Source organism: Rutidosis leptorrhynchoides, chromosome 3 (assembly GCF_046630445.1).
Source record: "Rutidosis leptorrhynchoides isolate AG116_Rl617_1_P2 chromosome 3, CSIRO_AGI_Rlap_v1, whole genome shotgun sequence".
Classification (NCBI taxonomy): Eukaryota; Viridiplantae; Streptophyta; class Magnoliopsida; order Asterales; family Asteraceae; genus Rutidosis; species Rutidosis leptorrhynchoides.
This window is the reverse complement of record NC_092335.1, coordinates 654,965,201-654,978,820: the sequence shown is the minus strand read 5'-3', so window position 1 is coordinate 654,978,820 and position 13,620 is coordinate 654,965,201. Positions and strand designations below refer to the sequence as shown.

General features: G+C 33.7%; 1 protein-coding gene across 1 annotated transcript; it reads left to right on the top strand.

Annotated features, from left to right (window-relative positions):
- The first annotated feature begins 1,812 nt into the window (after positions 1–1,812).
- On the top strand, positions 1,813–7,348 carry LOC139902984 (chaperonin CPN60-2, mitochondrial). The gene is made up of 18 exons (XM_071885717.1): positions 1,813–1,996; positions 2,082–2,106; positions 2,230–2,361; positions 2,895–3,054; positions 3,168–3,343; positions 3,438–3,533; positions 3,770–3,874; positions 3,954–4,040; positions 4,122–4,211; positions 4,315–4,395; positions 4,491–4,559; positions 4,653–4,730; positions 4,817–4,912; positions 5,335–5,434; positions 5,534–5,637; positions 5,794–5,899; positions 6,218–6,296; positions 6,922–7,348. The coding sequence occupies exons 1-18, from the start codon at positions 1,959–1,961 to the stop codon at positions 7,022–7,024; spliced, it is 1,725 nt and encodes a 574-aa protein (XP_071741818.1). The 5' UTR covers positions 1,813–1,958; the 3' UTR covers positions 7,025–7,348.
- Positions 7,349–13,620: the final 6,272 nt, after the last annotated feature.

Below are 13,620 nucleotides of genomic sequence, written 5' to 3'. Positions count from 1 at the left end.
CACCGACACGCCTACAATCGAGCCTTCAAAGCAAGACAAAACTTATGAGCCACGAAACCTAACTACGCCATTATCAGATTCTTCCAAACCCGTGATCACTCTTTCCGTAATCTATTCGAATATTGAGAATGCTATTAAATTTGCAGGTGTTACTACATTTTATCAAGGATTTCCCTTTTTGGACCGGACATATATATATATATATATATACATATATATATATATATATATATATATATATATATATATATATATATATATATATATATATACACACGTAAATGATTAAGATATGGATAGGATATAATAAAACATGGGTATAGTATCATCATATAATACTATATATGCATTTAAATATATAGATACAGATACGTGTTAAACTTATCTTTCAAAACTATTAATCTAATTTATTGACTACTACCATAATGTAATAATTTAGTAGAATTAATTTTTTATATTTTATAATGATGTTACTTTTGATTTAATTTGTATTTTTTAATTTTTCTAATTACATAACTTATGGACTCGTTGATTAGAGCCGCCTTTGTATTACAGTTACCAGTTGCACGAGCGATATGTATTTTACAACACTCTTCTTAGAACGAGTCAGCTTCTTCAACAATACATTATTATTTTTGTGTACTGTAGGATTGAATTGACCCTCATTGATTATAACAGAAGCCACCAACAGGATATAAGGAATGATTATCTTAGTGGCTTAGATGATGCTGTTAGTCATGGCGATTATAGTGGTTCTGAAGTTGGTTCACGTGTAATATTGCCTTCTTCTTTTTTACGGTGGTCCTAGATACATGTAGGGTATATGGAAATCCATAGTTTTTTTTTTTCACTTTTACGTGCAACCCTAATTGGCCCGTAATCAGAAGGTTTATGCAAAATTATCCTTTGTTGACGCTGCAGACACTCGGATATTACACGTGATAAAAAAAACGATTTGTCAAATACTAAAATAAGGAAAAGCCTTTCAGCCATGTTCGAGGAGGTATTTTTCTCTGCCAAACATTTTCATCCTTTTGTCATTGTCAAAAATTACATGCTTAACTATTTAGGTTTTCACCATTTACATATTACTGTTGAATTTGTATATTACATGCTTTACTATTTAGGTTTTCACTATTTGCATTTTGCAACACTTAATGTTATTGCTATGTTATGATTACTTGATATAATAGATTTTTGTCATCAATTCATTAAATTGTTTTCTTTATCAGTTCATTATAGTTGTCGTCTACTTTTCTCATTATAGTTGCTATCTTCACAACTCATCAACACATTAAGATATTGAAATCCCGGAATAAGCTATGGGAAACCAGACCTAAAGTTTAAGATGAAAGTATAGCTTTTAGTGCTATTATGATTTACAATTTTCTTTCTTTGCGTTTTTCAACATTAATAGATCATTATTCGATTGTGACATAACTTTCTTATCAAACATTCAATTACAATTCTATTACTTGATCAAATTCAATTCCGATTGGATCCATAAAAAAGCCCCGCAAATTCGCGGGCCTTATGCTAGTAATAATAATAATAATAATAATAATAATAATAATAATAATAATAATTTGAGTAAGTATGTCATGGTTGACAATGGTGTGTTATGGGAGTGTTATGGGAGGAAGTGATGAGAAAGGAGGAGAGAAAGCTGACGTGGCACTAAGTAAATACCCATAATGACGTCATGGTTGGAATTGGTCTTACTCAACGAGTTTAGCCTAATTCATGACTCATGCGCCCCACACCGACCCGTAAAGATAAAATACAGGCCGTCTAAACTATAGATTACTGTTTGGTACAAAAACCCTAAACCCTAAAATAACCCAAATCTCGCAGTTTTCTTCTAGATCCTTCTTTTTTTCTCTTTGTTATTTAGTTCTCCCTCACATAACACACACTCCTATCTCCTTTCAATTCTCTGCGCCGCCACAACTACCGTCATGTATCGTCTGGCTGTCAATCTCGCTTCAAAATCAAGGTCAATTTTTAAACAACATTTAAATCTATCAATTATTACTCCTGTTAGATGTAATTTACTTATTTGGTTATTGATATTTATTCAGGATCGCTAGAAATAACGCTCAGCAGGTATACTTTAAATATTACTGTATTATCTAAATATAAATATGTAATATGTAATTCATATTGTGTAAGATCCGTTAATGTTTCTGTTTTGGAGTGTAAAAGTTGATGTTTGTTGTATAATTTTAGGTTACCTCTAATATTAACTGGAGAAGAAATTATGCTGCAAAAGATATTAAGTTTGGAGTCGATGCGAGAGCTCTGATGCTTAGGGGTGTTGAAGAACTTGCTGATGCTGTTAAAGTCACAATGGGACCTAAGGTTTATTCGAATTACCGTTTTTCAGTTTTATACAATTGTGTTTTCTACTTTATGATCATTGGTTGTCATCATTAGTAGTTTTTTTTTTTTTTTTGGATAAATGCTGTCAGCTATTTGTTTGTTTGGCTTTTTTTTTTTTTTTTTTTTTTTTTTTTGTGAGTTAATCCTCAACTTAAACGGGTTTTATTTTTTATTTTTTTAAATATGTGAAATGATTTGTCTAACTATTATCGAATTCATTTTATTGTATGTTGAGCGTAGAAGATTATTGTTGTTGTTGCTTTTGTTGATAATAGAAGCTATTGTATTTGCAGTATGCTCTATATAAATTATAATTGTTTTTTTTCTTCCTAATTCGGCCTTTCACGGCAGAATTGTAGCTCACATAATTTAATAGTAGGATTGTGGTGATGTTGTAGCCTTCATCGATTATTTTATCATCATTTTGAATAGGAAAAACATTGTTCAATGATTTGATATATCCTTCCGTTTTTTGATTCAGTCTGGTTAATTTTAGTTTTTTTTTTATACAGGGACGTAATGTGGTCATAGAGCAAAGTTATGGTGCTCCAAAGGTGACGAAGGACGGAGTTACCGTTGCAAAAAGTATCGAGTTCAAAGACAGGGTGAAGAACGTTGGTGCTAGTCTTGTCAAGCAGGTTGCTAATGCTACCAACGACGTTGCTGGTGATGGTGAGTGTTTTAGTTTAGTAAAATTTTATTACTTTTTTTTGTAGCTGATATATGATCAAATTCAAATATTGTGATATTATGATGATCTAAACTTGGGTTTTGCAACTTTTCAGGTACTACCTGTGCAACTGTTCTCACACGTGCAATTTATTCTGAAGGCTGCAAGTCAGTTGCAGCTGGAATGAATGCCATGGATCTTAGACGTGGGATCACCATGGCCGTTGATTCAGTTGTCACAAACTTGAAAAGCAGAGCTAGGATGATAAGTACATCCGAAGAAATTGCTCAGGTTTCGTTAGTTTATTGCTTTGACTTAGGGTTTTATTAGTCAAAGGTTAAAGTTTATTGATTTGAATGTCTTATTGTCATGATTTAATGAATAGGTTGGAACAATATCTGCAAATGGAGAACGAGAGATTGGTGAGCTTATTGCTAAGGCTATGGAGAAGGTTGGCAAGGAGGGTGTTATCACCATATCTGTAAGTGGCTTCTACAATTATTAATTGATTTATTCTTTTTACCATACAACCATTTGTACTTATTTTCCGTTGTTCTGTAAGGCTGTTTTTAGTACCTTTTCACTTTATTTTGTATTCTTATAAGGGATTGGGAATTAATTTAACTGTATGTTCATGGTCAATGCTTAGTTGTATGTATTTTTTATTTTTTTTAAAATTTTGCAATGTTATTGAATGTAATAATGATATTTTTTCAGGATGGGAAAACACTTTACAACGAGTTGGAAGTTGTCGAGGGAATGAAGTTGGATAGAGGATATATCTCACCTTACTTCATCACAAATACAAAGAACCAAAAATGTGTAAGCACTGAACTGATTTACTTTATCTATAGTATGTTTGGGGTGTCACAATCTTCTAATAATTTGTGCATATCTACAGGAGTTAGATGACCCTTTGATTTTAATTCACGAGAAAAAAATCTCCAGCTTAAATGCTATTGTTAAAGTTCTAGAGGCGGCCTTGAAGGTAAGGATTTTAAGCTACATCTGATAAAGAATATTTGTTTATGTCTATGGATCTCATGTTTACCAACCGTACACACTTCAGAATCAAAGATCACTGTTGATTGTTGCCGAAGATATTGAAAGCGAGGCATTAGCCACTCTTATCCTCAATAAACTTCGTGCCGGTATTAAGGTATCATCTTTGCACTTTGTTTCGTTGTGTGGTGCAACATCTATTTAGGTTGACCACTTGTTTTCTTTCATTATCCTTTTTAAAAGCATATATTCTTCTGTAGGTTTGTGCCATTAAAGCTCCTGGATTTGGTGAGAATAGGAAGTCAAACTTGCAAGACCTTGCAACTCTCACAGGAGGAGAGGTACTATAGTTATTTTTGTCTTTGAAATGAGTTTTCGTGTGTCTATTAGTTATTGTATTATGATTCTTAACTTTTTGGTTACACGTTTGTTGTAGGTTATTACTGATGAGCTTGGCATGAATCTTGAGAAAATGACACCGGAGATGTTAGGGACTTGCAAAAGGGTATAATATCTGGCTCTACTACCATTACTCTTACCAACTCACAAATGGAGTATGCAACGTATGCTAATGTTTGGAATTTGTGTATAAATTTAGGTTACCATTTCGAAAGATGATACGGTTATTCTTGATGGGGCTGGTGACAAGAAAAGCATTGAAGAAAGATGCGAACAGGTTTGTACTTTAATAATGTTTCTTTTTATTCCTTTATATCTGTCTGTTTCTTTCCATGTGAGTAACCATTTCGTGCTCTGTTACAGTTAAGATCATCGATCGATTTGAGCACATCTGATTATGATAGGGAGAAGCTGCAAGAGAGATTAGCAAAGCTTTCTGGCGGTGTTGCTGTTTTAAAGGTTTGACCTTTGTTTTGATTGAGGGTGGTATTTGGCTACTGTTAGTTAAAAATGGGTTTCATTTGTTTATTTTTTTTTAAATGGATAAACGTTAAATATTCTATAAAAATTGAGACAGGTGAAATGGATCTAATGTTAACTGAGCTTTGTTCAAGTATGATTACAAGTTACTACCTCATAAATTAAATCTATTCAATAAAAGAACTTACATTTTATAAAAATTAGGTCTCGTCTTATTTACATGACTTGCATAGTTGCATATAAAGTTCAAGTGATAAATCCCACGGTTCAACTCTGACCCATGTGAAAACTACTGGTCTGACCCAAACCCATTTCAACCAGTGTTGGTGTGCTTATTTTTTGGTCTTAATACAACAACACATCTCATATGTAAATAACAAGGCATTGTTTACGTCGATTAGATTGGGGGAGCTAGTGAAGCGGAAGTGGGTGAGAAGAAGGATAGGGTAACTGATGCTTTGAATGCCACAAAGGCTGCAGTTGAAGAAGGAATTGTACCAGGTAGGGTCAAGTCTATAATCTTTGTCTGGCCTCTGTTCTTCATGCGTGCTATAATCTTTCATGCATTTTTTTTTACTAATTATATTAATCTGTGTCCAGGTGGTGGAGTTGCTCTTCTGTATGCTTCCAAGGAGCTGGATAATCTTCAAACTGCTAACTTTGATCAGAAGATTGGCGTCCAAATTATACAAAATGCTCTCAAGGTATAATTCTTTGCCTAGCCATCTTTAAACAACCATTACTTCACTGTGCTCTCTCTTTGATTTTTGGTTGCCATGTTATGTCATCTCTCTGGATCTTGAAATACATCCGTAACCATTTGCTGACTTTGTAATATTTATTTGGTTCGTTATTTGAAGGCACCGGTGCACACGATTGCATCCAATGCTGGTGTTGAAGGTGCTGTTATTGTTGGAAAACTGTTGGAACAGGATAACCCTGATCTCGGATATGATGCCGCTAAAGGTCTCTCCTATTCCTCTCTCTATTCCCCTATACACACATTACAAAAAATATTCAAACTTTTGCTCAGCCAAACAGTAGAAAGGGTTTATGCACTTGAATCTGTCAGTGATGACTTTCACCTGTCTGGCCCATTTTGTTTTAGCCAAGAATTCTAGCAAAGCCCAATTGACCCTTTTTTAGTAAATGGTAATTGAAGGGTAAAATCATGATAATGTAATTCTAGTTTCACTTGCCTGTGTTGGCCATATTTGATGTCCTATCTGTTTATTCAGCTGATCTTGACGATTAATACGATTAATTGTTTAATCTTGGAAATAGGTAAATATGTAGACATGGTAAAGGAAGGGATCATCGACCCCTTGAAAGTGATCAGGACAGCTTTAGTAGACGCCGCAAGGTAAATTCACTTTCTAAATTATAATTATAATTATAATTTATATTTATATTTATATTTATATTTATATTTATAGCTTTATACTAAATGTGGGGAGCTTCAGTTACTATTCACTAAATGTGGGGAGCTTCGGTTACTATTCACTATGGTAGTTTTGTAATTACCCCTACTTCGGGTCTAATTTGATAATCTTCTTTTGTGGAAAAATTATTTTACCATTATTTTTAACTACTTTTTTCCACTTCCTTCTTTCACCTCCGTTTTCCATTCATTTAATTTTTTAAGCGTTCAATTAATCAACTCTTAACCGTTTTTTAGAGATTGGTTCAACTAACCAACCGCCAACCTCTTTTTTAACCTTTCAATTATATGATCGTGCACCGACCAAACTTTTTCAATTCCGTTTTTTCGCCTTGCTTTTTCATTCCTTTTTTTTTTTTTTAAAACTTTAAATTAACCAACGGTAAACCGTCTTTTTAACGTTCAATTAACCGGTCATTTACTGACCAAAACCACCCGCAACGAAGCGCTAGTTTTTTAATATTCGTTATACAACAAATTACACAAATCTATGATTCCCCGCTTTCGTGTATGCGGAACTGAATTTCTCTTGTTTTTTTTTTCCCAGTGTATCATCTTTATTGACTACAACGGAAGCTGTGATCGTTGAACTTCCAAAGGACGAGAAGGAATCGCCAGAACCAATGGGTGGAGGCATGGGTGGCTATTGAAAACAAGGCCAACTCTTTTGAGCCTTCTTGCTGGCGAACAATTCTTTTCTTATATTTTGAGAATATTCAAACTGTACAACGAATTAAATTAGTCGTTCTGATAGCTGTTACTGATTTGAGCTCAGGTTTTGTTTCCTTTTCTATGAATGCCTCTTACGGATTCAAAATAATCTTGTATTCATCTAAGAGGGGTCGGGTCAGACCATAACTAATATATGACTGCCAACAAACAATTTTTACCGGTTTGGGATGTGATGAATTCATTGGTCATGATGTTTGCCTAAATGAACCTGATGTCATATAATGATACTTTGTGTATTAGTATATGTTATTGTGCTTCTCATCATTATGTGTGCATGAAATTCATAAAATTTGAAAATGTGATACGACTATGAACTAATTTTCTGACACTTTTATTTCTGGTGGGGTTTGGGGGAAACAAGTTGTAAAAAGGTTGGACCTGGGGCACATGCAAAGGATCTGATATCCTTGTCCCTTTGCTTATATTATTGTATACACTTATCGGCTATCGAATTCAATTATTATTATTTTATTTTTATTTTTATTTTTTATTTTTTTGGGTAAAAGAAGTTGTGTTCAGAAAAAAGTTTGTATTAAAATAAGTATGTGATGAATGTACAAATATGGGTTACCTACTAACCTAGCACTTTAGCATTTTGCAAAAACTAGGTTGCAATTGGAGAATAAGTACATTGTCACCCTTAAATACTTTAGGGGACGAGTAGTACTGATGGATTAGATTGGGTGTTTGGTTTAGTGTTCATCGAGAACTTTTGAAGTAAAACTGTGGTAGTCGTGTAGGAGTATATGTGGACTAAAAAGGAAATAGAATCTGAAAAAATAATGAAAAAGCTTGGAATTTTGAACAATTGACACCCATTTTTTGACTTTGACATGGAACACCAAGGTAATGCCAAACCGAAGTGGTGGAACGCTAGATCTGGAGGATCTGGTTCTCTTAATGCGGCCGTCGATTTCTCTTCAGTTTGGAATTATTCGAGTGTAACTTAAATTTGAACTCTTATGACTGTAGAACACGACAAAACATGATCGTCATTCGACCACTTTGATTAGTGACCACGTTCAGCAACGAACTTGATATCATACGTACGCCCTTACGATATATAGCTCCTTCACGATGCGTATTAATATGTTGGATGATAATGTAGCTCCTTCAATTAGGGATTTCCTTTTTGGTATTTAGGGATTTCCTTTTTGGTAATCATTGTAACTGCATTGTATTAATGTACTGATGAGGTATAATTATAATTCCATATGTTATTGCACTTGGCCTTTGAATATGAACCTAACTAGGTACAAAGTCCGCACATTGCGGTGGAGTTAAAATTTTCTTTTACGTACCAAATTAATTTTTGTAAATTAAATACAAATTAATTGTTCAATAGACCAGTAAAATAATAAGTATGTAACATATAACTTGTATCTAAAAAAGATTTAAATCTCGTGTTATTATTGTTTAAATTTAACTAAGGTTTGTTAAATTAGAAAGACAAAAAAGAGCTTAGAATAAAAAGGAAACATATTAAGTTGGTAAAAAAATGACGTTGGAGGTACTATTTACTTCATTGATAGTCACTAGAAATTTGTCAAACAAATTTTTTTATATTAGTATTAGGTACAATAACTATAACTATATATGATATATCCTTGCTAATTATATCAATCTTATTATGTTATTGAAATGGTTTTAAGACTCATATATATAGCAAAAATAACTAAATAAAGTGGCAATAAATCGTAACAGCGAATTCAAGTGTACAATGAACATAGACTCTTCACACGTAAATTACGACAAGAATGTTGGCTGAAGATCTAGCTGGCAAATCATACGTAACACCTTACGATTACAATTCTTCATCATTAAAATCAGCCCAATAATTCAAATACATTTACATTATAAATTATAATTTAATCTTCGGTGAATCTATCTTTTAATCACAACAGTAGTGTGTTTGGCATCTCTACTTTTAGGGTTTATAGGAATAGGAATTATTTAAACAAACATTATTTCGTTAACCAAACTAATTAAGAAGGACTCTTAATAAAAAAAATGAATAAAATAAGTTCACACCTTGCGTTACGTAGCTCATGTGGTAGTGGTCATCATCTCTTAAGAGAGGTTAGGAGTTCGACTCCCCTGGGTTTTAACATTGTAAACAAAGTTGTCCATTTACTCTTGAATTCTACCTTCAAGGATGCCTTTCACACATCGCGTTGCGGGTGCAGTGGGTGAGGGGGTTTTACCGCTCATGCTCTCGGATCGGACCGGGTTTACTCCTGGGCAGCAGAGAGGGGTTCCCTAGGGTGCAACATTGTACACAAAGTTGCCCCTTTACCCTTGAATTCCACCCAAGTATGCCTTCCGCTCATCGCGTTGCGGATGCAGTGGGGAGGGGGGTTTTACCACCCATGCTCTCGGATTGGACCGGGTTTACTCCTGGATAGCAGTTGGAGACGAGTTATGCAACTGTAGGGATGTGGGGAGATAATGATATTGATATTTCAACCCTACAGTTTTGGTTTTGACACAAATGGACCCCATTGATAGATAAAATGGTCCCCCAATTGCTAAAGTTAATAGGAAAATGATTCCTGCATTCCTCAGTCCCCACCTCTTTCCATATTTCAATTTTCAAAATTTTATTATATATTATATATATATTGAACTGATATATTGATTATTATATATAATTCAATTTATATCAGTTCGATTACGACTGTGTTATAAGCACTGATTTAAAAAGGAAAAAAAAAAAAAAATTTCTAATATGATAAGATGCATGAACCCTTTATATCATTATTGGAGGGTATCTAATGACACATCTAACGTCCACACGTATGCGATTGAAGTAATAAATCGTAATTTTCACTTGAATTATTTGGTACGACAAAATGACAATATGTAGACAATACGAAAAACCCTAATATGATAATGATGACCGACCCAATCGATAGTCGATAGGTAAAAATATATGCTAGCACTCCACACGGTTGAAGCAATAGGTTTTTCGGACACTCAAACTGAATTGAAACTAGTACTCGGTAAATTAAATTAATGAAGTCTTTGGACGAAGACATCCGTACAATGATTACGAGATAGGACAAGAAGAAAGTAAACATGTTTAGTTGCCGCTTTGTCACAAACAAAGTGAGCGTCAATCTCAATATGTTTCGTACGCTTGAATGAAATTAAAAGAATTGAATATGGAACTAGTTATCACATAACACCAAACTCCAAAGTAGAGGTAATTGATGGTGAATGAAGTTCTCAAATTAAATAAAAGAGGTATCGACCCCATGTGTGACGATGACATAGAATCCTTAGATCATGCACTCATTTGTTGTGATCGAGCTGAAGAGATTTGGAATGGGGTATATAGATGGTGGAACTTGGGAACATTCTCATCCTTTAGTGTTAGCGAGCTTCTACAGAATTTCCCGGTCCAAGTAAATTCTTCAAGTGGGGGTTACATTTGGCAAGCGGTGGTATGGACTAGGGCGTATCTAATTTGGAAGAATATGAACAACATGGTATTTCAAGGCAAAAGTTCGAACACACTGATCACACTAAGCGAGATTCAAGTCTTATCGTTTGATTGGGTTTCGAGAAGAATTAAAACATCGATTGACACGTGTGGTTATCGCACTCATTTCTATCCTAACGTCATGTAGCCGTTAAGATGCTAACTCTGCATCCTCACGACATCTCCATTCTTGTATATTAGTTCGTGTTCAGTTTTCGTGTTTGGCTATAGGTGTGTATAGTTTGCGGGAGGGCAGTTTGAGCCAACCCACCTCTCTGTATTACAGTTTTGTGATTAATAAAATTTTCGCTTTTCGAAAAAAAATTTGAATATCACTAATCTAAAATATAAACCTTTTTAGTGTTTTTTGAGATATGTTGAATGTATGGAGTGCTATTAAAAGATTTAAGTTTTAAAGCCACCACTTTAAACTGAAACCTCGTATAGTAACCATAGACTAATAAGATATTCCCTTATGAGACGTTAAAAGTGAAAATAACGCCTACTTAGACCATCTTAAACCATGGCAGGTAAAATGGATGTGTTGATGGGTAGGTTGAGATGTTTGACGGATGTGCTGTTGCAACACGCCGCTTTTGTTTCCCGTGCTAGTAGAACGCACGACGAATAATCAGCCATCAACACACCACATTAGAGGCGTGCTAGGCTTCAAAAGGTGGCAACACGCCACCGTTAATGATGGCCTTAAAATGACGCCACTTACGGGACGTCATTTTAGGAACTTTTAGGGGCGGGGCTTTTCTTAGTCGAGAACAATGGATAAATGACACCTAATCGACTTTTAACCCTATTATTTTTATATTATTAATTAATTTATGCTTTCATATCACATCATAAAAACCTTACAACACCATTTCTCATAACCTCCTCCATGATACCCTTTCAAAAAAGGACATTATCACGTCACAATTAGGGATGACAATGGATCGGATACGGATCGAATGATCTCGTATTCATATTCATTTAATTTTTGTTCATCCATATTCATATCCTTTTAATTTAAGTTCATCCGTCCATATCCATATTCAGTGATTTAAGAGGGTTAATAAATATCCATTGGATATTAAAAAATCTTATAATATTTTCTAATAGTGAGAAAAACAAAAATGATATACAACAAAAATCTATATAATGTGTCATAATTAAAATCTATCAACAAGAACGTGCTATCTTTATTGAAGTTATAACACAAAATTGTTAATTTTACATTTAAACAAGACTATAACAAATTAATGTGTAATTTGCATATATATTTGATTAGATATACATGTTTTATTGTAGTATATATCATAGTTAATTCATTATATAATTGCAAGTAAAATGTATGAGTAATGGTAAATGCATTTGTAATAGTAAATGTGTTCGCATGTATCTATATTTATGTATTTAAATATGTATTTCGGGTGTTAATTGATATATTCATGGATGCAATTTTTTGTCCATATCCATATCCATTTAGGTTTAGTCATATCCGTATCCATTTTCATTTACATTATCCTTATCCGTCAACAATCGGTGGATCGAGTGGATATCTACTAAATCAGGTGGCCGTTGTCATCTATAGTAACAATCATGTTCCAAAGAAATTAAAAGTATCTGCACGTCACAGTCAACGTAATTGTAAGTAACTAGAGGGGGGTGAATAGTTACTTAGTCGATTTTTAAAAAAATTTCTTCACGTTTTGTTGATCTTGAACTTGATATAGTGTGATTTGAAATGTTTGTTCTTAAACACTACGTATAAAGTATATGTATGTGTAAATGTAATCAAAAACATAAGGGAAGAGAAAACAAACACAACGATATATAGTGGTTCGGGAAGATTAACTAATCTTCCTTAATCCACTCTTCAATTCTACGAATTGAGATTTTTCTTCACTATGATACCCCAAACTCGGTGGAGTGTCCGGATACAACACTAGTACTTCGATAAGACGCAACTTGTGAACCCTTACGTCCATTTGAAGACTTCACAATCACCTAAAGCTCTTACCACAAGATCGTAATGCACCATCCTTGTGAAAACACAACTACCTTCTAGATCCCTTTAAGAAGATAGTTTACAAGTAAACTTACAACTTAAGCTTACAAGTACTCTTGCTAGAATCACTCTAAAAGATTACAATGAATTATAAGAATGATATCAGTAAGTATAAGAAAATAAGAGTGCAAGAGGTGAGTCTTCAAATGCTCCAAAGCTTGGCTTTTATAGGAAAGAGAAATCTACCTGGAAGTTGTACGGCTCACTGCACGATCGACCGTGGTTCGACCGTGTACGTCTGACATCTGATTCTTATAGCCGTTTTTATCCTTTGAAAATCGTCATTTTCCTTTGTTGAATAGCTGCAACTAAAAGCCAATTATCTCTGAAATTATCCCCATTACCCCTTTTGTTTTGGACATAAGTATAGAAGTTGACATGTCCATGAAAGAAGAAAGTCTTCAAGCTTTGACCATTTGTCATTGATTACTTAATATGGTAATTGCAGAATTTTGTCTCTTGACAAAGCATTATCTTCCAAAACTTCATCAACCTTTCTTAATTACTTGTCGCTATGCTAATGGAGGCATTATGTCCTTTGGAATTTTGTTCCATCTCAAATGAACTAGTTTGAATTTAGTTGTAGCTTACTTGGGGATTATTACATCAATAACTTACTAGTTCATAATTGCACATACATAAAAATGATAGATAAAAGTAATGGGAGAGCAACTCTTTTGTTGAGACTTTTAATGACCATCATTAGTATGTAGTTAAATGACATATTGTAACAAGTTAAAAGTAAAGCACTTTTGTACTTAATCTTATTTGAGCTTAAAACGTCATTAAGATGTCATTAGGTGTGATTAGTAAAAATTAACATCTTTTGATCCAAATTCAAAGAAGGCAACTATTATAAGTATGTTTGAAAAGGTTTTGTAAATTATAGATGCCTCAAAGTGGTTTATCTTAAAGTGGATGAATTTGGTTACAGAGAAAACTGCGGTCGATTCACGTTCTGCCGTGAG